Source organism: Molothrus aeneus, chromosome 3 (genome assembly GCF_037042795.1).
Source record: "Molothrus aeneus isolate 106 chromosome 3, BPBGC_Maene_1.0, whole genome shotgun sequence".
Lineage (NCBI taxonomy): Eukaryota > Metazoa > Chordata > Aves > Passeriformes > Icteridae > Molothrus > Molothrus aeneus.
Window position 1 is genome coordinate 94,137,111 of NC_089648.1, and position 27,357 is coordinate 94,164,467.

General features: G+C 38.9%; 2 protein-coding genes across 3 annotated transcripts in view; both read right to left on the reverse strand.

Annotated features, from left to right (window-relative positions):
• DDX43 (DEAD-box helicase 43) overlaps positions 1–16,415 on the reverse strand; it is a 22,136-nt gene extending 5,721 nt beyond the window's left edge. Inside the window, exons 1-13 of the mRNA XM_066545911.1 lie at positions 16,097–16,415; positions 15,477–15,532; positions 14,969–15,101; positions 13,522–13,629; positions 12,898–12,979; positions 10,480–10,636; positions 10,276–10,394; positions 9,872–9,982; positions 7,172–7,313; positions 3,566–3,666; positions 2,743–2,830; positions 1,099–1,226; positions 389–498 (exon numbers count right to left, since the gene is read on the reverse strand). Coding sequence (XP_066402008.1) covers positions 389–498; positions 1,099–1,226; positions 2,743–2,830; positions 3,566–3,666; positions 7,172–7,313; positions 9,872–9,982; positions 10,276–10,394; positions 10,480–10,636; positions 12,898–12,979; positions 13,522–13,629; positions 14,969–15,101; positions 15,477–15,532; positions 16,097–16,415 — 1,654 coding nt within the window. The remainder of the gene's footprint in view (positions 1–388; positions 499–1,098; positions 1,227–2,742; positions 2,831–3,565; positions 3,667–7,171; positions 7,314–9,871; positions 9,983–10,275; positions 10,395–10,479; positions 10,637–12,897; positions 12,980–13,521; positions 13,630–14,968; positions 15,102–15,476; positions 15,533–16,096) is intronic.
• A 2,348-nt stretch (positions 16,416–18,763) lies between these two features.
• The window catches only part of KCNQ5 (potassium voltage-gated channel subfamily Q member 5), a 279,890-nt gene continuing 271,296 nt past the window's right edge, over positions 18,764–27,357 (reverse strand). For both annotated transcript variants that reach the window (XM_066547411.1, XM_066547410.1), the window contains 3 exons: positions 25,543–25,674; positions 24,570–24,696; positions 18,764–24,226 (listed from right to left, as the gene is read on the reverse strand). In XM_066547411.1, the coding sequence (XP_066403508.1) occupies positions 23,285–24,226; positions 24,570–24,696; positions 25,543–25,674 (1,201 nt within the window). In that variant the 3' untranslated portion in view covers positions 18,764–23,284. The remainder of the gene's footprint in view (positions 24,227–24,569; positions 24,697–25,542; positions 25,675–27,357) is intronic.

Genomic DNA, 27,357 nt, shown 5'->3' on the forward strand with positions numbered 1-27,357 from the left:
TTCACGTAACCCTGAATTGTGTTCACACAACCCTACTAGCATAATCTGGAGCAGGACTGTTTCACTGAAAACACCATCATCTGACATTTAAATTTACCATTCTGTAGACATACAATACCAATTTTTCCAGCAATGTCAAAAGTAAAATAAGCCTTACTTTAAATTATTAAACTCACAGCCATTCAAAATTTTGTTGAAGAGCAATCTCTTTGCTGTGTCTTTTTTTGTCAAACTACTAAAGCTTTCTTGAAAATTTTCTATAAAATTCAGAGCTCTTTAATATTTTAACTTCTATAGTACTAAAGAGACATGACACTTAGACAAGTTTTGAACAGAAAAAACATTAGAAGTCTGGCCTACACAAACCAGTATTTCAGTACAAACTCACCTTTCTTGAAGTCATCCAAAGCCTGTTCTCGATCACATTGTTCCCTGTTGCCATGAAGTGACTGTACTGGAATTCCTTGGATACCAAAGTCACTTGCCAAGTCATCAGCTCTAGGGTGAAATAAAGCAATGGCTCTTAAAACAGAAGGAAAAAAAGAAACAAAATAGTGCAGCATCTAGATTTAAATCAAAAGGACAGTAATGTGACAGCAAAAGCTAAATGTGTGCTTAAGGACAAAATGTTGCCTAGGTCAGCTGATACTTATTATAAAACAGGAAAGCAAGTCTAATCCACATAGAAATGTCTACCTTTATTTATAATTTAGAGGAATACTAGATTATTTTTGTGTTGTTGACTCAAAAAGTTCAAGTATCATACAATGACCACCCCCACATTAATCAGGTCTTGCATGCACCAGAAGTGTATAAAAGTAAACAGTACATCACATTGATGTATCCCCAAGAATCCAAACATCCCATCTGAGCTATGTGAAACTGAGACTTACCACCACCATTAATGATATTAAAAAAAATACAAACTGCTAGTCAGTCTAAAGGAAGAAATAAATAAATAAAAATAATACTAATAGCAGCATATTGTGGAGAAGAGCTATTACACTTGATAGTTCTTATGTAAACTAAGAAACTATTCAGTATTTCTGTTAGGAAAAAAACCCCAAACAGAGATGATACTGGGAAGTGATTACATACGTAAGCTTTTTGCCCACAAAAATGATGACCTTATCTTTTGGCTTCATAGACTTAATGAAGCTATGCATGAAAGCTCTCTTTTCTTCCTCGGGGATAACAATAACTTTTTGTTGTACTGTGCTTACTGCCTGTCAAACAGCAAAAAGGGATGTTAGGTGGAAACAGATTACAATAATATTTTTTTTTCCTGTTAATTCCCATATTGCCGTGTTATAAAAGTAGTAATATATGATACCATAAAAACCTGTATTTTAATATGTATCAGTTAGGAGTTCAAACAATGCATATTTCTTACTTCCTTGTTGCTTTAGGAGAATAATAAAATTTACCTTTAAGCAGTTTGCCAAACCATTTATTTGCAGAGATTTAACGGGTAGTGATAAGTGAGGTGAAAGAAATATATTATTAGTGAAAAACACATTTAAGTTCTTTAATTTGCAAATATTTCATGTTACTCCAGAGCAAGTTGGAACAATGGCAGTCTTACTTGAAATTACAGGCTTTTAAAGATGCCGTAAATCTCTTTGAAATGATCTAGAATGGATAGTTCTAACTATTCCAATAACAGTTCATTAAAAAATTTACTCCATTACCTCTGAAGGTTACCACAGAATATCTAAGGTATAAGTAAGATAACAAGTCTAGACATTCTCATGGCATGGTATCATGATCTTGTGGCAAGAGTTGAAGATTCAATCAAGTAGATAAAGATCGTCTCTTCACAGGAACCCTTCCCCCCCACCAGATTTGTCAACTGGGAGAAGCTCCTGTAGAAAGAGATTAATGCCCTAGAGAATAGAGCTACAAGAGCAGTTGATGTCTTTCAAATTCTAATCCTGACAAGAACTGCCCTTTGATAAAAATGTAGTTCTGAACAGAACAGACAAAAAGCACACTTAATCTATATTTCTACTGACAAGTGTACTGGATACTAGGTTTCCTCATTCCCTATTGCTAAAAAAAAATGGAACTGAAAAGGAAACTTTTCTAAGATCTTGGGCAAACTACTGTTCCTGTAAATTCTGCTGGTATTGAAGCCAAATACACATAGTTGCACAACAATGACAAATAAATAACTACATCCACATGTTAGAAGTTTTGGACTTTAAAGACAGTTCTTACTCTAACACATACTTGCTGCTATAGACAAGTGTCCTCCAAGAGTTTAGTACAAAGCTCCCACTCCATTTGAGAAAGATACAGTTAGGAAACACAAATTTAGATAAGGATTTGTATGCATTAGAAAGAAGATCTTCAGAAGGAAAACCAAACAAAGAACAAGAACTTGCTGAACCAGAATTAAGGTTGTAAAACCAAGGGATCACACAAAAACATTTGGCATTGTGAAGTAGAACATTCAATATGATTGACACTTGTTCACCTGTTATGTCTTCTACTGAAGGGCTAAGACTTCCAGATGTTGTTACAGCAAAAATATTGGTTTATACTTTTTAAATTTTTCTGAACTTTTAAGGAAACTTTAAAATAAATAGCACAGAGCTGTTTCTTGAAAGCTCAGATGATTACAAAAGATACATGCATTTACTTACATACAGTAAATTACAAGCAAAAAATCTCCTGGCTTAAACTTAAGTTCTTCGACAAAAGGAAAGGAAAAAACCAAAAAAGAACAGGACAACTTACTGCTAAGTCAAGAGTGCCAACATACACAATCATGGGATTTTTCAAGTAGGATTTTGCTAGGCGACGGACACCATCAGGCCAAGTAGCGCTGAACAGGAAGTGAAGAGGAAAACACACACTCATGAGAATAGCATGCCAAATCTTCTCCAATTCATTAATTTCATCATATTATTCTTTTCTTTCCTTTCTTATACACCAGTGAAACACATATGCAGTAACAGTATTGAGTTTAACTAATCTTAAATTAATAGTAAACAGCACTTGAGCTTAAAAGGTCATTTTATTGGTTAAAAGTACAGGCAACAATTATGGAACCTTTCTAGTGAAGCCTCAGCTGAGGTTAGTTGTTGAACAATACCCAATAAGCAAGCTTCTAGTCTGTTTTCTTAAACAGCTTAAATGCAAAATACAGGAACCAAAATTATTGTTGGGATATTTGATTGTTAAGTTTCCAAAAGCTGCATAATTTCAAAATTAATCCAGGTACAGACTAGCACAGATACTGATCAGAAAGTCAGGAAATACATTTGGTCCCAGAAGGAGAACTGTAAGTTGGCATTTTAAGTTGATATGCCAAATTCCAGCACTTTGAGGATACTTTCATTTTTTTGGGGATAACTCAACTGTCTTTATATTTGATGTAAAAAAGTCAGAAAAGACAGTACAAACTGAAAAAAAAAATCTGTCAAATGACTCATCAGGACTGACCAGACTGAATTAGAAAGAAAACAAGTAAAAATTTTAATAACTGACACATTTATTTTGAAATGAACATGTTCAATAACCTTATGTTCGAGTCCTGAGCACTCTCATGTTTAGATACCTTGTCATAACAGTTTGTCTGTCAGGACGCACATCTATTAGGATCTTCATTATCTGAGGTTCAAATCCCATATCCAGCATTCTGTCAGCCTCATCTAAAACCTGTTCAGAAACAAAGTTATTTATTCTGCCTAGTTCCTCAGATAAGGGTTTGTTTCAACAGGACAATACACAGAAAAAGATTTTAATGGTAACTGTTTTAATTGCAGAATCTTCTCCATAACTTACTGCAAAACCTGTTCAACTTGTATTTTACCTCTTCAATTTCCTTGACACTTTTTCATTCAGTATTATATTTGCAGGCAAAACAAGAAAATTCACAGATCCTTTAAGAGCATTTAAAGTCAATAAAACAAAAAAACAACTGTTTGTTTTACCAGTAATTAGGTTGATGGCTAAAACTAAGCACAAACTAAAAAAAATACAAAACCAAAAAACTCATAACCAATCAAACCCAGAGGGGAGCAACCTGCTCAACACACATAAATTGTTTGCAATTTTAAGGGGAAATCTCATTTCTACCTCACAAGATATCTCATACAGGACCAAAATATCACTTGTCAATTTAGTTCCTCATTACAAGTAGGAAAAAGCCAGAGCATACATTCTGGCACACACTAGGACACTGCACAACTCCCAGAGCACAGGCTTGTTTTGTCTGGTAAAAAAGGCCAGAATTGAACAAGAGAGCTGGAGGTCTGAGAACAACTCTTTGGAACTAAAATGTTTTCTAATATACAAGCACACTTGTGAATGTTTTCAGTCTCATACAAAGAAAGAAGACTGACATCTGAGACTCATTTATTTTCTTTGATTTATAGAAACTCTATTTGAAAAGTAAAGTTATATGGATTGTGCTTTTAAGTATCGACAATTTCTAGACACTTGTGTGGAAATACAAGAGATTGATGATAATCTCTTTCTACTGTCCTAATTTTGCTGTTCCATTATTCTCTGACATTTTATTATATTAAAGGGGTTTAGTACATTATTAATGTAAATCTCTGAAATAACAAAAAATTATCAACTGAGAGACAAGACAAGAATTCTATTTCTTGGTTTAATTCTCTTTATTTTTAGAGGGCTCATGGAGGTGTCATTGACTACATGAATTCTAATAGAATAGCAAGGCTGAAACATCACTAATTTACATAAAGAGTTGGCTGCTACACCTTTTTCAGCAGTAGAAGTTTTCTTTGCTATTAAGGTCACTTGCTGCAGAGGGAAAAGGAAGCATCTGTGCCTAATTGATGGATCAGGTAGCTGAAATTCACTTTTTTTTTTTTTCTGATAGCTGCTTCATTAAGAAGGCTGTAATATATATCAGGTAGCTATTAGTACTGATTTTTTTCAAATGTGTCACAGCCCCATCCTGGTTTATAATCTAAATGCCCTTCAATGGACATAATCTTAGGTTTCTTGTTATCTTTAAATATACACATATTTTTTTGTTTGTCAATATTGTTAATTTCAGTTCTATTTCTTGGCAAAAAAATTCTTACAAGCCAGTTCTTCCTTTGAAAATGATTTAGTTTCCTCTTTCCTTTCTTTTAAATTAGTAATTGGTAAGTTTAACACCATTTTTTTTTGTATTGAAGAATAAAAGCACTACTGCAATCTATCTTTTACATCCTCCTTCATGATTTATATATATTTTTAATTACACTTTGTCCTAAATGTTTCCCAATTATTCATGCACAATTCCAATTTCCTTCCTTCAGCTTTATCAGCATGAAGTCCAAAGGATTAAGATTACTTCATCAGACTACTGATGAATGAATACTGATTTACACTGAACACAGGCAAAAAAAAGCATATTTTCATATGACATGTATTTTGAACAATCAAAAAGCTGTTTATGGCAGAATCTACAACCTTACTGCTGAAAACCAGCAGTCTATCTTGAATAAATGGCTTCCTAAAAATCTGAATCAAGACTTGATCAACTTGATGGTTCTGTCAGGCAAGAAGAGAAATTCTAACCTCAAACTCACCTTGGGTCCAGTACCTAATTAGACATAATTAGCAGAGCTTGGTTTTGTGTTGTTGTTTTTCTTTCCTGGGGGGTGGTACATTTAGTTGGGTTTTAACAATTGCATCCCAGTATCTGACCTTGGAGGTCCTTTGGGAAATAATTGTATCATATTAGCAAGTAATACTCAGTTTACTTTGAGAACCTTCCTAAGACTCAGTAATATCTTTAAACGAAAACTGTAAATAAAGCTCTTTAATGAAGAGTGTTCTTCATCCAAGATGGAAATGTGAAATCTATTACCACTCTTTTTTTCCTAAAGCAAGGCCACAAGATTAAATTATTTGTTGGCTGAAAACTGACAATGAAGCTCTGGAAAGAGAAAGCATCATACATATTGAAAAGCACAAGAAACAAGGATAAATATACAGCACGATTACAAAAAGATAGAATTTTCAATGTCCAATTTCAATGTCCATGAGGCTATGGTAGCACAGAATCTCCTTCAAGTCTGAGGCATTAAGATCTTAACCACATCACAATATATGGTTCTTGCATTGGTTCTTCTGAAAACATTTAACTGCTAGTGGAGCAACAAAATTGTCTCTCATCCTGCTTCACATCATCATATTTTTCAATTTGATAGTTAATTCTTTTTAGCAATGTCATACTTCAGTATATGCTGCACATACTGAAGCATGCTTTTGGTTCAATACCCATGGAACCAGTGTGTGCCTGTGGTATGACTATACTTCACCTTGGCAGAAAGATGATCTATGTTCCTATAGTTCTCAGAATGCAGGTTTTCAGGCCTGTTTTCCTCCTGCTCAGTAATTACATGTGAACCTTCTACAGAATGCTACTCTCCTGTAATAAACCTTTTTCCCAAATGGCCAAATTTATAATGATGCTATACCACCACTGGCTTTGCCAGTAAGCTCACAACTATCACTTAGAATTGGAGCTAACTTGTTACAACATGTAAAAGTGAATTTAACTCTCACAGAATAGAATAGTGGGGTGGACAGAGAGCATGGCCAAACTGTCAAACTAGGCAACAATTCACAGACAAGTTAGAAATAAATTGAATATATAGAAGCATTTTACAAACAGCAATAGTCTTACCTGTTCAGCACAAGGAAAAGGCAAAAATGAAATTAAGACATAAGGATTATAATAACGTTTATAAGGCTGTTTTCCCACTGAGATCAAAAGAAAGTCAGTCCCCCCAACATTTAAATATCTGTGTCTGACTCTGCTACCACACAAGTTCTAAAAAAAAAATTGAGACACTGGTAACCTTTAAAAAGAAAGGGAAAATACAACTTCAGAAAGGCATTTCATCCATTAGTAACTAATATAGACAAAATGAATTTTAGAATGCCATTACTGAAAAAACAATTTAGCATCTTAAAAATGCTTGCTGTGCTAGAAGCCTATTTTTCCTAGGGAATATTTCACATCTGCAATGCAATTATAATAAGTATGAATCATCCCTCCAACTCCAATTTCAGTGTTAAGCTGTATTGTAATTAATACTTTGGAAGTTTAAAGAAAACTCCATTAAAGCTTAAATTCAAACTGAGTCAACCATTTCCCAGCTGGTGCATTACTCATTGCATATCAGTTACTTGCCAAATATGTTATGCTCTTCAAATTTATGAAGTTGTTCATCTGAAGATCATTCAGTCTGCCAGGAGTAGCAATAACAATATCCACACCTTTGGTAACCATGTCTATCTGTCCTTTTCGGTCCCCACCACCATAGACGCAAATACTGTAAAATAAAAGTTTTACAGACGTAGTGTATTAAATTTCAGCTAAAGTCAATCCTTTTCAAATAAATGCCACCATGTTACTTTAAAAGTGTCACCTGGGATTAACAAGTGTGATTGACAGTATTGCAGTAATTAATAAAATTAACACTGAATGACATTCCCTCAGCAATTCAGCAATATTTTTCTGCTGAAACTGCAGTGAAAAAAAATCATGAAAGGAAGATAGCTCATATGTTTTGGGTTGTTCTGAAAATATTTACACAAAAAATAGATGAACATATGAAAGGATGCATGATTTTCCTAAAAGTACCATCAAAAGTGGTATGTTTTGCTGTTGGGGTGACTGTAAGACTTATTCAGAGTGCTACACAAAGTTAACAGAGACCCCTAAAAGCAAGATTCAGAGTACAGTAATGTCTGTTTAATTGCTTAAATGAAGATCTACACTTAGCAGGTTTGTGGATGAAACCCAACCGGGGAAGGAGCTGACACATTCAAGAGAATTAGGCTTTTTCCAGAAGAACAACAAAAAGGCTAGAGAAATGGGCTGATGAAAATACCAAAAAGTTTAACAAAAAAAAAGACAGAGATGGAAATACCCCATAACTCAGAGCCAAACAAAACATTACAAAAAGATTTGTGTGGGCTAGAACCCGAACATTACTCAGCAAAATAATCTCTTAGAAAAGAAAGCCAGGTGTGTTCTAGGGAGAAGGCAGCAGTAGGAAGCGTAAGAACAATATTGGTCCATTATGGGATGAGGACGGTCACCTCACAAGCAGGGACAAAGACAAGGCAGAGCTGTTGAACACGTTCTTTGCCACAGATGATGCACAAAGGGGATTTCAGTGCCCTGAGCTGGAGAACCACAATGTGAGGATGATCCACTCCCAGCTGAGCTGCAATTATGCAGGATCTGCTGCTCCAGCTGGATTTCTACAGATCTATGGGGCATGATGGGATTTATACAAAAATTCTCAAAGAGCTGGCTGATGTCATTGCAGTCTCTCTCAATGATTTTTGAGCCGTCTTTGGAATCCAGAAAGGTCCCTGATGAAGTTATGAAGAAAATTATTCTGGGAGGTATTGACAAACAGTCTGTAAGACAGTGTAGTCACTGCCCACAGCCAGCACAGCTCTATGAGAGTGAAGTTCTGCTTGTCAAGCCTGACTTCCTTTTATGACAATGTAACCCACCAAGATGATCAATGAAGCCAGTTGACGTAACCTATTATGATTTCAATAAAGCACTCGATACTATTTCTAACAGTTTCCTTCTGGACAAAATGTCAAGCACACAGCTGGATAAACACACCATGGGATGGGTCAGCAACTGGCTCACAGGTCAGGCATAAAGGGTTACAGTGAATGGGATGACATCAGCCTGGTGACCTGTCACTAGAAGGCCCCCACAGGGCTCCATCCTTGGCCCTCATAAGATCTTCATCTCGTGGAGGCAGGACTGGAAGAGGTACTAAGCAAGTTCACAGATAATACAAAACTGGGGGGAGCTGCTGGCTCCCTCCGGGGCAGGGAGGTCCTGCAGAGGGACCTTGACAAATCAGAGGGCTGGGCAGCCACCAACCACGTGAAGTTCAATGAGGGAAAGTGCCGGATTCTGCACCTGGGATGGGCAACCCTGGATGTACAGACAGACTGGGGAATGGGATACTGGAAAGCAGTGCCATGGAAAGGGACTTGGTCAATGGCAAGTTGAACATGAGACACAGCAGTGCCCTGGCAGCCAGGAGAGCCAACCCTGTCCTGGGGGCATCAGGCACAGCATCACCAGCTGGGCAAGGGAGGGGATTGTCCTGCTCTGCTCTGCACTGGGGCAGCCTCACCTCGAGTGCCTCACCTCCAGTTCTGGGCAGCACAATGTCAGAAAGACATTAAACTATTAGAGAGTGTCCAAGGAGGGCAACAAAGATGGGGAAGGGCCTTGAGGGGAAGCTGTGTGAGGAGCAGCTGAGGGCACTGGGTCTGTTCAGCTTGGAGGAGACTGAGGGGAGACCTCACTGCAGTTACAGCTTCCTTGTGAGCGGAAGAGGAGGGGCAGGCACTGATCTCTGCTCTGTGGTGACAGTGACAGGATCCAAGGGAATGGCCTGAAGCTGTGTCAGGGAGGTTTAGGCTGGATATTAGAGAAAGGTTCTTCACTCAGCAGGTGGTTGGGCACTGGAACAGGCTCCCAGAGGAAGTGATCACGGCACCAGCCTGACAGAGTTCAAGTGTTTGGACAATGCTCTCAGGCACAGGGGGTGACTCTTAGTCCTGTGCAGGGCTAAGAGCCAGACTTGATGATCCTTGTCCCTTTCAACTCAGCATATTCTGTGTGATTTTTCTTAGCTGTCAACTCAGAAGGAAAAGAAGCAGAAAAGCTTCACAGACTTTGACCATGAGATTAGTCAAAACAGAAATTCTGGGAAAAAAACCTGGGAAAATATAAACTCTGCATTTACTACTATCTCATCCCCTCTTTAAATGCAATTATTGTAGTAGGTATTGGTAGGGGAAAAAAGATATTACTTAACAAGCCAGTGAAAAGCAAGACTACCTTTTAATTCCTTTGTATGCATACTTTGAACACTCTGACTCTACTTGAAGTGCCAGTTCTCTAGTGGGAGCAAGAACCAACATTCCAGGCCCCCCACGCTGATCTTTGGATCTGCAACAAAGCATATTTAGAATGTTGGTATATAAGGATGGGCAAAGTCCATCATGCTTGACACTGAACATTTTTATACTGTTCTAAACTTCTGTACACTGCTGCTAACAGAATGCTATTTTGTCCATGGTGACAAATTTGCTGCTTATTCCATCATATTTATAATTTTTTTTTCAATACATGATTTTTATCTTCATTACTAGAAAATCATCTCAGGAGTTGGGTGCAGGAGGAAGTAAGTGCAGGGGGAAGTATGCACAGCTAAACAAATCAGACCTGTGAGCAGTCCTTACATTGGTTGTGAAGTCAAGTGAATGAATCCAGGCATTAAGTATGCTAATGTCTTCCCAGTACCAGTCTGCGCTATACCAATAAGATCAATTCCTTGGAGTAAAATTGGCCACGCCTGGGACTAACATAAAACAACAAATACTTAAATGTAGTCTTCATTTTTCTCTTAAGGTTCAGTTAAAGAGTCATCAAAATTGAAGACATACCTGAATTGGTGTAGGCTTCTGAAAACCAACTTTTCTTATATTGGCCATAATATCAGGATAATGCTCAAATACATCTTCAAATTTACAAACAGGATTGGGAATGCAGCGCTTTTCACCTTCTTTCAAGTCATCACAAGTTATATGATTATTTTCTTTCCTATATAAAGTAGTGCAATTGTTTTAAAATCTCATTATCTGAAAAGTTAGATCTAATATAAAATACTGTGTTTCTTAACTTTTTTTAAACTCCTTGAACAAAAAAAAAAAAAAAAACAAGTTCAGGCTCTTGAATGGGTCTGAATTAGTCTTCTATTTTTCTTAAAAGTCCTTCTATAGGAACACTTCTCCCAGAGGTATCAATAACCATTTTTTCTTAAGAACAACTGATTTGAAGTTATATATGGCTATTAACATGAACTGCACTCCTATCAGGCTACAATTATACCTGATTACAAATTTAGTAGGTATGACAAATTTTTAAACCCAAAGACAACCCAGAATTCAGATGAATGGTTTCACCTTAACAGTCAAAATTCTATATTCTGACAAAAATCTCCCCCAGCTGTTTTCAGAGCAGCTACCTGGATACTCTAGAGAACACCAACTGAACGATTTTGGAAAAAGAACATGACCAGTAAGACAAGCCCCCCCCCAAAAAAAAACCACTGGAACAACAAGCCCCTAAAAGCAGGCAAAACCCAAATCACAACTCATATAAAAGACTATATTAAAAACTGCTGTTCCAAGGTTTCCTCCAATTTAGAGCTCTTAATATGCTGTCCTAGTTTCAGCCAAGGGCAGAGTCAATTTTCTCCCACAGGCAATGAGGGGAGCTTGAAGCCATGCGGGCATGCCTACATTGTTACTCTGTATCACCCAAATTGTCATTGGGGGTGAAGGGGATTTTCACTTTCCAGGAGAAAGGGCGTGAGGTTTCCTGCGGAAGAAAAAGGCAATGACGCTCCATGGTCATTTTGTTCCTTTCTGCAGGAGAGCAAATGGATTGGAGAGGTGAGGTGGTGTGGATGGTCTGACCAGTGGGCTTGGCATCATCGGTTTTTGTTATCTCAGGCTTGGGGAAAAAAACATGGGCATGGACAGTTTCATCCACCATTCTGTCCTTTGTCTCAGGAGCATTGTGGTGCTGGCTGTGGTGGTGTCATGTTGGTTGTACTTCCATGAGCATTTTTGCATGCAATCACCTTTTATACAATGTTTTTATTAGTGTTGTTGCTGTTTTTCTTATCTCATTGATGTTTTCCAGTAAATTCTTATCTCAATCCATAATCTCTGCCTTTTTGTCCCTCTCTTACCAAAGGGAGTCAGGGAAGGGAGTGGCTGCTTAGAGCCTAACTTCCATCTGGTTTTAAACCATGACATCTGCATAAGCATATTGATTTCAGGCCTGTACTCCTCTGAAGATTCCATTCAGTAAAAAGCTTTTCTTCAAGTGGGGTGTAAACTAGGAAAAGAATGAGCAACTCAATTTCCCCTCATGTTTATAGAATTATGTCTTTCAGTTGCTGCCTTTTTTTCCTTAAAGCAAATGGATTAGATGAAGTAGAAAAAAAATTCCTTTATCACACAAGTTCTCAGTACATACAAGAACAATGTACTGTAATTTTCACTAGCTCTAACAACAACACATCCATATACTTCTAGGGAAAAGGTGAAAGCATCTGGAAACAATTCCATGCTTTGCTCACTGTGGCAAAGTTTCTCTGGCATGCAAAGAAAAAAAGACATCTTGCAAAAAGAAAAGTAATAAAAAGCTAACACTTCAATAATGCTCAGTAACTTCATTAGAACTACTAAAGAGGGCTGTAACTATTACCAAGGCCTGAACCAAACCACTTGAAACAGATGATCTGTTTTCCTTGCAAGGTACTGATATAGGTTGCTGGATCAAAATAAACAGGTGCAGTTAACTGAAGCACGCACTCACCAAGATGTGCTTGTAAAAACAAGACAGATAAAAAAGGAAGACAAGAGTAACAAAAGTTGGAATTTGGTTTGAAGATAGTTTTGACTAAAAAAACACAGGGAAAAAATTGCAGCCAAAAGGTATCCAACCTGTGAACAATTCTATTTGGAAGAAAATATGAACATACTGTCTCACGAAAGGCAAAGAAACAGCCAAAAAAGTCAGTGAACCATTATGAAATTTTTCTTTCTGAAATTCAACTAAATCAAACATTTTTAGAGAAGCAGAAAATCCATGAGGTTATTTTTCCAGACAACTAATAATCTCATCTGCCAGTCGTTTCATTCCCAAGAAAGAGTTCTTAAAAAGATCAAGTTGCCACAAGACCCCAGAATTCGAGTCTCTGTCTCAGTATTTCATCTCCCATTTTCTAGTCTCTCTAGTTTAATAGTAATTTTTGCCAAGCAGATGATTCCCTAAAGAAATGATCTTACCGCCACAGTTCCACTTCTTCTTGTGACATAGATGCAGTCCTGGCTGATTCCTTGTAGAAGTTTTTCTCAATTGGAGGCAAGCCTTAAACAATCAGAAAAATCCCACTTGAATCAGCAAGAACTAATACAGAGTCACCGTAAGTCTGCTAAAGCTTAAGATGGAAAGCCCAGGGCCCAGAAAGTGCCTTGAGCCAGAAGACTAGCTGGAAGTGATGGAAAACCATTGCTCATGTAAAAAGATGAAGGCTGAGACAAATACTTCAAAAAAACCCACTCCCCCACATTTAAAGTTCTGAAGTAATATCTACTAACACATACAGTAGTATATTTAACACAACTCCTAGTTTGTTTGTTTTTTTTTTTTGGTGGCCACATACAAAACAACACCATTTTCAAAGGGTGACATTCAAAATACCACATGAGTAGCAGGTTTAAGTCTTGGCACAGTAATCAGTATCCTCCATGACCATGTTGAGAAATGCTAACATGGCCAGCTCACTGCAAATACGTCACTAAGTTGGGCTCTGAAACATTCAGTCATCTCAAAGCAAGTATCAGAAACGTTTAAGCATTCCAACAGATTTATCACATAAAGTATAATACAATCAAAATTGTAAAACTAACCTGCCCACTTCATAGATTCATATTTGGCCCTGTTTTCTCGAAGAGAGGCCCAGTTAATTACTGGTTTCTTTGGGTTATTTTCAGGCTTGATAATGTCCAAGGTTTTTCCTGCAGAGTTAGTGACAAAATGCTGCTGTTTGATCGAACAAACCATGGGGAGAAATCTCCCCTCAAAACAAACACTGTTTTCTATTGCAGGCCTCACATATTTTAAATAGACATGAAACATCTATATAAGTGGAAAATTATTTCCCAGATCTCTGCCATGAAACATTGCTAAAATGCGTACAAATTCAGTTTTGATAAAAAAAGGGAAACATTTCAGCATCATTAGCTACTTAAAGGAAGCAGTGACAGGGTATGACATGCTTCTCCTCCAGCTATAAACCAGGTTTCTTGTGCAGCAAGGTTTGGAAAAACTTGTGAAACCAGTAGATGATATGTAGAGAGAAAGCTTTAACAGCTACAAGAGCAAAGCTTAGGTCTAAAGCATCCAACAACACCACAATAAAGTCTCAGTCTAGTTATATTCTATACTTCTTTTTTGATGAGATTAACACATCCTAAGTAAGTGCAGCTTAACCTGAAGATATAAATAGCAACACAGTTGTGTGGAAAACTAGTGGAAAGGCAGGAAACATAGGGATAACACTGTCACAAATCCAAAGGTAGCTTTAAAAATTTCTAGTCTCTTGAAACATACTCATCCACCTTCTGGGACACTTCTAAAAAGGAAACACACAACTACTCCAGTCCTTATTCTAATGCTGCAACATAATTCCTGGATCCCTTCTTCCTCATCAGAGCATCAGATCAACAATTGTGGATGGTGTTTGCCTGTGCAAAAAATTGTTGGGAGCACATACAAGACATACCAATAATATAAGCAGCATCCAAATATACAAAAATGATTTCTACATCCATGTAACACAGCTACCACAAAGCCCAGTAAAGCCAGGCACGAAGTGCAACACCAAATCTTGAGACATTAACATCCCTTGAAAGTAGTAGGAAGTCAGCATGGCCCGTGCTATGATCAGCACTTCATAGACTATCTTTACAAAGGTTTACTGAATTGTAATGCTCCACAGATACCAGATTAAAACTTGCACTAGAGCCAATACTGTTATTTTGGAGGAATCAAACTGATAATGCAAGAACCAAGGTGGTATAACATTCTGCATCCATAAAATTGTTGAAAACACACAAGAACTGGTTTTCATGGAATCCTGGCAGTTTGGTGGGAGGGGGAAACTGTTCATAGTTGAAAAAAAGGAGGATATCTTGGTATTTCTGTTTTAAGAAGATGCCATTGCCCAAGAACAAGGTTTAAGAGGTTTAAGTTAACTTACTTGGCAAAATACTAACAAATAAAAAGACTCCAGCAAACCACCAAATATACGGAATACAATCAATAATGTTTTTCCCCCAACCTCACATTTCTTACCTTTCTCTGTCCCACCTCTAACATAGTTTTGTCCAGAACTTGTAATAAGATTGTCAATCAACATCTTGGCTTTGTTTTGCACATCAACGCTGCCAAAAATCTTTACTTCAGATTCATAGGTTCCTCTTGTAACCTATGTTCAAAAACATCACGGAATTTTTTTTCCATACTGCAAAGACAAACATTTTACAAGAACACATACTGAAAACAATTTTTGCTATTTTTTTTCCCTGAAGTTTAACTTGTTCTATGAAAAGGCCCTTTAATTCCTTTTCTAAGAGAAGGAAATAAATGCAAACGTGAGGAAAAAAAATCAATAATTTTTCCCTATTTTCACATAACATCCAGTTGCACCCTCAATTCCACTTTCTTTACACCAACTCTAAAACAGTGGCATTGTTACAGCTATTGTAACACCCTTAAACTTCCTCCAAATGGTTTACACAGAAACAAAACCAAGTACGTCCCCAAAAGAGCCCATTCCTTGACAACATACAGCACATGGTACCTTTATCCTGGAACCTGAAGAATCCTCAAGTTCTTTAATTTTAGTTCCACCCCTACCTGTTATAAAGATACACAGCAGGTATTACAGAGATTTAGGACAAACTGCCCAAACCCACACATTAATTGCAGGCATTTTGTTTGTGACCAAACCCTGAGACTTTCATATGAGTGCGTGTACCTACAAATAAAAGCACTTGTGACACCAAACTGTTGGAGACTGTAGGTAACTCTTCTGTCAATTAAACAAATGTAAGGTGTGTGTGTAGGGGAATGCCCTTCAGTAGAAGAGATGGAGGAGTAAAACTATATCAAGAGATTGTCACCCTTCCTCCATGTGACTAGAGGGGCTTCAGAACACTTGCACACTGCTGGCCTTAAGAAACAGACATAAACTCAATCACTTTAGGGCGGACAAGTTTCCCTGGCGAGTGGCAGACTCTGCAAAAGCAGCCTGCCGTGCCCAGGTGGAGAGAGCCGCACGGGAACTGCGAGGGGCCCGTCCGCGGCCAGGCTGACGGAAGGCAGGGATGCACTCCCTCAGGGCACTGGGGGGGACCGGCTCCTCCCCACCCGCTTACCCCAGCGGGTCAAGCACCCGGCCCGGGGGTGCACCGGCATTACCTATGAGAGCCCCGACCATGGCACTATCCACGTGGAAGGAGAGCGGCGCCGCAGAGTCCCGAGCCTGGCCGGCCGCAGCTCGGGGTGGCCGCGGCCGCGCCGCCCGCCTCGGGCCGCCGGAGCCTTCAGCGCCTCGCGGCTCCCACCCTTCCCCTCCAGGATTTCCCGTGCCCTTCCCCCGTCGCCCGCCGCTCTCCACGGAGGCGCGGCCCCACGAAGGGGTGCTGGGCGACCAGCACAGCGGCCCGGCAGCAGCAGCGGCCCGCGGCCAGTCCGGCGCGCCCAGCTCCTCATCGCTGCTCGCGTCCCAGTCCGACATGGCGGCCGCAGCCGCCTCGGCCGCCCATGCGGAGGGACTTGGCGCGTCTCAAGACCGGGGCGCGCTGATTGGCCGGGGCGGGCCGCTCGCTGAGCTGTGATTGGCTGGCTCCGCAGGGGGGGCGGGGCTCTATGGCTGCCCCTGCTGTGTTTTCGGGGGGTTACGGAATCGATTCGGCTGGAAAAGGCCTCGGGGACTATCGCGTCCAGCCCGTGATCCAGCACCAGCCTGTCAAACACATCGTGGCACTGAGTGTTTGACACCATGCCACGTGCAGTGTTTCCTTAAGCACTTCGAGCATGCTGACTCCCCTGCTCCCAGGGCAGCCTGTTCCAATGCCCACTCACTCTTTCTGTGAAGAACTTCTTCCTAAAGCGCAACCTAAACCGGCCCTGGCACACGTTAGGGCTGTGTCCTTTGTCCTGTGACTGGAGGCCTGGGAGAAGGGGCCGACCCCCACCTGGCAACAGCCTCCTGTCAGGCAGTTATAGAGAGCCATAAGGGCCGCCCTGGGTTCCTTTGCTTCAGGATAAGCAACCTCAGCTGCTCCTCACAGGACTTGTGCTCCACACCCTTCACCAGCCTTGCCCTTCTCTGGACTCGCTCCAGCACCTCAGCGTCTTTCCTGTGGCGAGGGGCTCAGAACTGGAGAGAGGACTTGAGGTGTGGCCTCACCAGTGCTGAGTACTGGAGGGACAATCATTGCCCTGGTCCTGCTGGCCACACTATTGCTGATACTTTCTGATTTTCTCCCTGCTCCTCTGCCAGCACAGAGGGACCCTGGGTTGGGCTTAGCTGAGGAAGAGGAGGAGGCAGCAGAGGCAAGAATAGGGTTGAGAACATGTGGTAAGCCCCCAAAATCTATAGGGTGGAAGGGAAAGGCAGGCAACCTCAGGGGAGGCAAGGGAATGAGGATGGCACTGTGTAATTTTGCCAGGTACCCAGGCTGGTGTCATGCTGATACATTGCAGTCTGATTTTTTAAGCAAAGTCATAATACTTAATCTTAAATGAAGCCTTAATGATGCTTTAATGAAGCTTTTATGTTCAGTATGACTCAATGTACTAAAGCTGATACAATACTGGAAACAGAATCACAGAATGGCTGAGCTTGAAGGCCTCTGGGGGCCATCTGGTCCAACCCCTCTGCTCAAGCAGGGACACCAAGAGCCAGTTGCCAAGGTGGCCTGTGACTTTCTCCAAGGACAGAGATTCCATAACCTCCCTGGGTAAACTGTGTCAGTGCTTTGTTACCATCACTGTGAAAAAAATAGAGAAAACCAAATAAAAACAAAAAAGAGCTAACATACCACTTCAATTACACAAAAAATATACTAAATGGGTGTTTAAATTTCCTTGTTAGGTAGGGTCCTGAATTCTTATTGCACAGAACTGAACACGGAACATTTATGCATGTGTCTTATGGATACATATCACCACCTGTGCCTACTTGTGGCAATCTGCCAGGTAACCCCACAGGAAAAACTACTCTCTGCTGTCTTCTGAGCCTTCCCTAACAGCTCTGTGCACACAGGAAGCAAGGCTGCCTGCTTTAACACAAGAAGAGAATGAGTACATTTGCTTCTTTTCCTGTCCTGTGTTTATTCTTAGGCAGAGCTTGGTAGTGTTCACATTGGCTGACATGGAAAACCTCCCTTTCTGGCAACCACAGCTTTAAATTTCAGTATCTTAAGGTGATGTTCATCAGAGAGGCTGGGGATCACCTGCACATTGAGATATCTGGGTCCGATCTTGAAGCCTCCACAAAGGCAGTGACTTCAGCACAAGAAGAGGCTCTATGTATTTAGTATTTTACACTCAAATAGTGAAGCTTGTCTTCAGCCAGGCTGTAGGAAGAGCACAGTGGCGAAAGGAGGCGTGTTGCAAATGAGTGGTTCAGGTTTGGTGCAGTGACATTCTACTACAGCAACTTTCACAGTCAAATGCAGAATAAACGGCTTCACCTAGGCCTCAAGTTAAACTGAGATGACAGATGTGCCTTCCATGAGAAATCCTGCTCCCCACACAGGTCCCTGATTGCCAATACTGAATCCATTGCCCTTTATCAAACAGGGAAGGCAGCAATAACTTCCAAGCTCATTTTCATGAAGGAGCTGCAACATTTTGTGAAAGTAAACTGCTGTAAACAGTTACCAGAAACTGAACATATCAGACTGGTTTCTGCACATTTTATTCTAATAAACTTCCTTTGTAGTGTTTTGGTTCACTTATTAAAGAATTACAAAACTTCAAAAGGAAACCAATGAACAATCTTAATTGTTTTTTCTTACCTGATATGTGGTCACACCATACAATCTTTTATATAAGGAAAAAACTCAGTAGTCACGGTACTTTTCAAGTCATTTTTATTAACAACAATATGGATTCAACTTTGCCAAGAATTTACAATTAACATTGTAATGTACTGGCTAATGTTGCAGTGTCAGTGGAAGCAGCCATCGTACTTTCTAAGCCTGCTACGAAACTTTCTTTTTGTCTTTCAAAGAAGTCCAAAACGCTTCCAATAGCAGATGACATTGGATATGTCGAATTGTCCTGTGTGTGGCCACAGCTGAGTGAATGGCCACATTTGCATCCAGATGAATGGATAGGAAAATATTAAATATTACATGCTTCCACTGACGTTGCAGGGGACAAATCTTCTTTCAAAAACAAATTAATATTTTTAGACAGTGACAGCACATTGTGTGATGTTGTAATCCATTTGAATAAAGTCAATTAACACACTTGAAAAAAAATGTGAAGCAGAAATACCTGGGACAAATTCTTTTCCGTATTTCATTCAAACCCAGTGAATCCAAAAGGATTGCATGACATATAAGTCAGGATAAAAGTTGGCCCAGAGAGGCAAGTTCCTTTCTGGTACAGGTTGTTCAGTTCCTGTAAGGTCAATGTAACTGAGTCTGATTATCCCAATGGAGGCTGAGCTTCACCCAGCTGGGCAGTGAATTCATTGAAGTCAGTGAAGCCATCCAAGGATGAATTTAGCCTCGGGTGTTTAAACCCTTTTTTCCTCCATTCCTTTGCTGTTATATTTTCTTTTCCTGCTTATTCCTACTTTCTGAATATTCTGATTTTCTCTGTGCTTTTAAAAAATGTCACTTCTCTCCTTCCATTTTTATATCAGTACTTTGTGCGTTATTTTTTATATAGTCAATGTGACAAGGGTAAAGTCAGCTAAGTATTAGTTTCCTCAGGAAATAACTGGAATATTACCATTTTCACTTCAAACAGATGCCCAACAAAATCAGGATTTGAATCTGAGTTCCCAATTCAAGAAAAATTCTTGAATTTCATAGAATGAATGAATTCCATAGAATTTTTGCTTGAGTAAGGATTGCAGGTCCCAATCCAGAAATACTACTGTACATCAGATGTTCTACTCTACATCAGCAATTCAGCATGATTTGACTTATCACAGAAAAGCAGGTGAATTACTCATCACCATACTACAATGAGAGCAGTCACTCTAAGTAGGAGTGTCTCAAAAACATATGGAACAACTGTGGGCACTGTAAATAAAAGTGTATGATCTTTGCAATCTTGAACCCTAGGCTAAAACATCATATTCATTTTTAAATAAAAAGTATAGATCATATAAGCCAGGAGCAAATACAAATTTTTGAACAAATAATAGTCATTGAAACCATTCTTTTAACTCTCTCTTCATTCAGGTAGAAGAACATGCTGACCAGAAAACAGTTACTTAGATAAAGCTTAAGTCCTGAAGCTCTTACTTAATTTCAACTTCTCTCTTCAAATAATTCTTGAGTGGATTGTTAATCAGAAAAAAAATTAAAAATAAAATTCTTTGTCCGGACTCATGAACAATTCTTATTAGTTGTCATGAGCTGGACTTAAATAAGGAGTTCAGGACAAGAGAAGCCAGATAGGCCCTTCTTTTGTGAAACCAATGAATGACTGTAAGTCATGACACTGTCTTTTAAAGAGAGAGCGTAGAAACTTCTCATGAGGAAATATGAGTAAAGCTTATAAAAGTCCAAACAAACAATTCTTCCTCTTTAAAATCTCATATATTCACTACTCTTTCTATTTTCTATCAATATAATGTTAAAAAACCCTATATGATAAGACTTGCATCTACAAAAATAATAATGGTGAGCATAAAAGAAAAAAAATTAGAATTTTAAACCTTAATTTGAAAAGATACGATCTTCTGGGTTTATCAGTACTTTGTAAAGACATTAATATTTTCATACATAATTTATAGAACTCATTCTTTTGTGCACAAAACTGTATTAAATAAATTAACTTAAAGTTAGAAGGACTCAAGCATCTCATTTAAGGCAAAAATACCAAGTTTCTGTGAGATAAATTATCAGCAAACCCCAAGGCCCTGTTTCTGTGCAGAGTCGGGACAGGCAGGGCCATTGCTCAGTTCTCCCATTGGCGCCTTCCGGCCGCAATGGGGGTGCAACCACCTGCTCCTGCAGATGAAGGTGGAAGAGTGGTGTCCAATTCATGATGCCTTGGATTTTCGGTCTCGTCAAGGAAGGGAAGGGAGTTTCACTATGGACACACAGCTGCTATGTGCCCAACCGCTTGCTCCTTAACTGAACCTGACAGCACATTGATGCTTCTTAGGTCAGCAGGAGGCTTCACATGAAAGGCAAGAAAGGCACCATGAACAGGAAAAAGGAAAAAGTAGCCTAAAAAACTATTATAATCTTAAAATTTTCAATACTTTAAACTTACATATCTGTCTGGATAAACTGCAGACATTCAAATAAGTTAACAGTTAAGTGAACTGAGATGTGGAAAAAAATGTATTTATCCTCACAAAATTGCTGTTGTAATCAGGCTTCGGTATGGTCAGATTGCACATAAAGGAAAACAGGAAAGGCTGAATGTGGTGAACTATATGGCAAATCAGCGGTGAGGAAATTGTGCTTCAAGGTGTCTTTCAGGATTTAACAACTGAAGTTTGCTCCGGCATAAGCCATGGAACACAGTGTACCATCCATGGACCCCATATAATGACACAATATATACACTCTACAGTTTGCACGTACTTTCACATAATAAAGTTCTCATGTAACATCCAGGAATACTTCTGTAAAGCAAATGGAAGCATAAGTTACAATGGTTTCATAGTAAACAGATCAGCTCCTTCACAATACAATCTACAGCATTTAGCCACAGTTAAGACTGGAGTGATGTTTTTGATGTACATAGCGAGTTCCCAGCGGGTCTGGGCCTTGAGAAAACACTGCCCTGAGTGAGCTGGCACTGGCACACCCGTACATTTGATATTCCTGCTGCTAGAGGGAAGCTGAGCCCAAGCTGGGTTGTCTACAAGCCTGTGGTGCAGGTGGGGTGACAATCTGGCAGGAGGCAACACACAGAAACCTCATTCAGCTGGGAAGAGTGAAAGCCCATTTAGGTTCTGCAAAGGGTTCTCCCAGTGGCAAAGCCTTGCTGGGGATGTGCAGGCAGGCACTAACACTGCTCCTGCACCTCTGCAGAAATGACGTGTAGGCTAGAGTAAGAAAAGAAAAGAGGGTGTATCAAGCAGGAATGCTCAGTCTGATGCTCAGGCTTTGAATTTGAAAATTTGGGTTTTAGCAGGAAGGAGTCAGTGAGTCTGTGTTGTTGGAAAGTTTACAAGAAATTACTGTAGTTGGGACATAGTGTTGAGCTAAGAGTGGGACCATTTTCCCTCTCTCCTCTTCCCCTTTTATTAAAAAAGCAACAAGCCCTTGCCTGTGTAGCTTTTTTTTTTTTTTTTAATAACACTTAGTATCTGTGAGAAAAAAACCAAACATGTAACTTTTTCCTTCTTTACCTTTCTTGTTTTATTTTCTGGGATGATTTCCCTTCCTGCCCATCTAAATCCACATTATTATTTATTTATTTTCCCATTGATTGTGTTGTCTTTATCCCTTCTGTCCTCCTTAGTTTTACTCTGTATTTCAGTTCCTCATTTTCCCTTCTTGTCCAGCCTTATGAAAGTGCTGTTGTAGTATCAGGTTGGGACTGCAAGGAAAATTGCCAAAATTTTCACAAGAAGAAATATTGCTTCTACAATAAAGGCAGCACCTGCTTCCTTCCCTCACCTACTGCTGCCAAAATGGTTCAGATTCACAAGTCAGCTTCTCAATGAGACTAGAAGAAGGAGAGATTCCCTTGAATTTTCAGTGCAGTCACCCACGTTATCCACTTCTGAGGCCAGACCCAATCCTTAAAATATAAACTTTTTGTAACAAAATAGTTCTTGTTATAAAGAACAATGTGACAGTGGTGTGTCAGGTACTTCTGCCACAGCACTGGACAGGTATTAACATACTGTTCTTCAGAGCTAAAAATAACTGATTACTGATAAGTTAATGTGTGTATCTTGCGACTGTCAGCCATTTCTAACCCCATGTTACTCATTTCCTTGGTACCTTGCTAGCAGCTGTAGATAATCTTTTTGTTGTAAACATAAACTATCATCTAAATCAGGACATTATATATATATATAATCAGTTCAGAAGCAAAGTGCTTTAAACCTTAAGATTTTTTACTTCTGCCCCATAGAAACAGCACAAGGTCTAAATGCTCAATTTTTTGTTTTTTGATACATCCTGCAGCATTAGCTTTGTAGGCAACTCATTGTTTAAACCTACTGTACTACATGAAAGGCTGCTGTACTGTAGGTGTAAATTTGGATGTTAGCCATTGCTTAGACATGCTTTTTCATGCAACTAGGAAATATGGGCTCATTCAACTGCTTTGCAGATTCATCCTGATTTTTGTGATTTTATCTTATTAAAAAGGCTTTCAAAACAGTTCATGCTATGATATGTATGACTAGAGGAATGACCAGCCAATGGAGAAAGCCAGAAGTTATTTAAGTTTGACATGGAGCAGATTGAGTGCTTCTGTACCATCCCCTGGCTTGCAGATGTTTTGAGATGATCTTGATATTCCAGTCCTTAGAGAGTCAGCAGAGAGAGTTGTTTCCACTAACGGGCGTGAGATGGCTTCAGTAGTCTCTGTCCCTGCCTCTGTCTCCAACTCTTCATCCGTTATAAATAATTTTGACTCCCTCCATTTGGAGTATACATCTTGGCTACCTCTGGAACCACTGGAGTCACTGCCAGCAATCTGTATATTCAGTTCTTCTGTTGACTGTATAAGGTTTTGTACAGATAAAGATTTTCCTAAATCCATTTGCACTACAGGTTTAACTGAGAGCAAAGGTTCCCCTTCTGTATCCAGACTTTTTCTCCATGTGAGATCCTTTGTCACACTAGGCTGTGCAACTTGTCCATTATCCTTTGATGCAACAAGGCAAGCGGTGACATTAGAAATATTTTCCTGTGTGGTTACAGGAATAATATGAATGGGCTCAGGCCTATTGATATGCTTCATCGATGAGAAGGGTGGTATTTGTAATGTTGTCGGAGTTGCTGGCTTAGTTGTCTGGTTTATTTGGTTTGATGTATTATTTACCGTTGCAGGTCCATCATTTGGCACTTGTGTTGCTTGACTATGCATAGCTGGACTAAAAGCATAGTAAGCCTGAGTGCTGAATTCATTTGGTGTCAGTATAAGCTGTAGGCCACGAGGCAGATTGGCACTAGCTGATCTGGATACACATCCACTAAGTTGTGCAGAATTAGACAAATCTTTGCTGTCTGATGGACTCTGATAATCAGAAGTCTGCTCACACTCGAAAGCTGGCATTTGAAATGAAGCCAAGGTGAGTGCAGATGCAGATCCTTTTCGCAAAACTTGTTGATAAATATCTAATAGACAGTCCAGTTTTGATTCAATGGATTGTACCTATACAAGAGGAAAGGTCAACATTAGTGCCAAATACTAATTAAAAATATCTGGAATGCAAGCAAAGGGAAAATGTAACTGCTGAAGAGAAAAATGGAAGTAGCTTGATGTACACTATTGATCCTTGAAAAAGAATGTCAGAAGCCATGTACATTTTTCATAAGCAAGCTGAGAAAAGGGGAGAAGAGGTTAAGGTAATAAGATGCCTATAATTTTTATTTCAACATGTAAATGAAGCAGATAATAGAAAAAAAATTAATGTTTAGCTTTTGAAACTGGCAATAAAACACAGAAAAGGCATGAGCAATAAAGCAAGATGAAGTAACACAGATAATCACTCTACCTGTTTCTCCACTTTGACTACCCGCCCTAACATACTGACATCATCAGTTGTCTCATGCTCTGCAGGATTCTTCTCTCTGCTTCTTTTATCTGCTGTGATTTGTCCTTTCCCAAGAATTTGGTCCACGCTGTAAGAGAAACCAAAAGCTGTTGCCATTCCTAGAACTGGCATAAATGTGGAAGTGTTTGCTACATTTATATGTTAAAAATAAAAATCACAGTACTTCAGGAAAGCACTCAAAGAAGAAGATAAACAATTTTATTAATTAAGGGAAATGAAGAAAAAAAAAAAAGGAATGATTTTTCAACATATTAGACTGCTTTTTTTTTTGTTGGCACTAACCAGGAGCCAGAACTTAGCCATCATCTGGGAAAGCCAAGACTAGACTTGCTGAAAGGGGGAAAGAAGAGGTGGCCTCTCTTAGCGGCTTGATGTTATGGAGAAACAAACATACCAGTGCCACTCCCAGCTCTCCCATCCTAACAACAACATCCACTCCTGGGAGACTTGTCAGTTTGAAGCAGGAATGCCTAACCTTCTCTGATAATGATAAATATGATGTAATGTTGTTTGGTTTGGTTTTTTAATTACTGTTGCTGGGAATCTCTAACATAAAACCTACATAAATACTACATTACCAGTAGTTCTCAATTTCTTTAATGTGAAAAGAAGAAGTATGGGATGGGAAAGAGGTAGTTCTCAATGTCTTCCTCAGCCTTTTGACTAAAGTCCTTGTTTACAAATGGACTTTACAGATAAAGGACTACCTTTTCTATTCTTCAGACTTCCATTTTCTGAGATAAATTTGGATACATGTGGTTTTTTTTGGTTTTGCCCAAAATACAATTTTTGGCTCAGCTGTGTTCACAGAAAGAGAGGCTGTGTAACACAGAAATGTTAAACATTGCCAATATACTTTATGCAGTGAATGACATGAGATGCTTATGCAGAGTGTAACTAATTCTTTCCTTACCGTGACTGAAGACTCTTAATCCTGCATAACATGTCTAGATGACCTGCTGAATACTGTTCAATGACATCTTTGACATCATATGGGCGAAGCGTTTCCTTAAACTTTCTCTTTGCAACATGAAACTTCATAATTCTGTGGGGGAAAAGCATTTTATAGGTTAATGTTCAACAGTTCTGGAACCATAGGTTTATTTCACTGACAAAATTTGATAGCTCATTTTTAAATGGAAGGTATTTTCAATGCAGCTCGTGCAGGTAAACTTTCACTTTTTTTTTTTTTAAGTACAAATGAACTGTAGCTATGTCTTTGAATTCTTTGAGAGATCAGGTAACACTGTTTTAAAGACTTCAGAGCAGGTTTAGTGTATCTGTATGTACCTGTTTGACTTTTTTTATGCTAGGTGCTTGATATGAAAGATATGCCTGACTTAAACCTGGGATTAGTTTCTCTGACTTTAGTGAGATATCATGTCAGCTACATTTGTGCATAAGATACTTCTGTTCTTGTTACAGGAAAGATTTCTTTAGTGAATAGATTACAGTATTCTTGTTCTGGTGTTCATTTTAAGTTCCTTGCTCTCCTCTTTGTGGGAAGAAAAAAAAGCACCCTATTAAGTTTTCATCAGTTTTTATTTTTTAGTTAATGTTCAGGCCTAAATATTTATTTTCAACTTATTTAGCTGACTTAAGATCAAATTTTGCAAGCTGAAGAGAAGTTTTCATGTTTGTTCCCTACTGGAATATATAGGAATTATTGCTTAATTAGCATTCATGATTTTTTCCTTGAACTTTACTGCAGAATAGTAAGCTTTCAGGTAACAGTAAATATGCAAAATTGATGAATGGCATACATGTTTTTATGTGAGTCTTGCACAAGTTTCTGTGATATGTGACATGACCATGTGATGTCCCCTGAGTAGCTCTTCTTAGAATAGAAAGCTTGATATAAAATCGCAAATTTTAAACAGTAAAAATGACAAATTTGGAAAGTAAATGACAGTGAGATGATTTTCCCAGTCAGTTAGTAGAACATGAAATTTTCCTTGGTTTACATAGGAATTAGAAGAGGAGACAAGGGATCAGATGTATTAGCCATGCTGGCCTGTTCTGCTTATGAATTCCTATTAGGGCCAGACTGCTGATAGTTGCTATCTATTGCAATTGAAAAAGCAGAGGCTGTAAATTGGTATTGTATCCCAAATGCCAATATTCATGATAGTATATTCCCTCTGGGTTTATTATGATATGTATTTAGCAGCTGTAAGACAACAAATTATAATAAAACTCAAAACATGGTTCTCACTTTCTGATAAAAATTGATTATTAATGTTTTAGTGGAATTTAGAAAAGTCATTCTTTATATAAATAGGACAGATATTATGATAATAGGTATGTAGAGTTGTACTGATAGTATATAGTGATCCTCTACTGACTTTTCTATCATACATAAATATTCTTACAGGTAATGTCAGCCTTTTCTCACAGTACTTAGCTTGTTGGTATTTTCCATTCTGGTGACTTTCAGTTAAAAATGAGATTGTTTGTCACTGGAATAGAACTTGAACTATGATTCTGATTATAGTAATTAAAAGTGGAAAAGGCCTGTTAGGAGCAGTCCATCAACTTGACACTTCAGGACTGATCTCCATACACTTTCAAATATATTGGATCATGGGCTTTTCTCTTTTGCATTACCAGCTGGTTCTACAGACCAATGGCTTTTGGGATCTTTTGTAATCTGAAAGCCTGTGAAGCAGTTATGAATCTGGGATGCAGATTTTTTTTTCTTTTTTTGGTTTAGTTGTCAAATTATGCC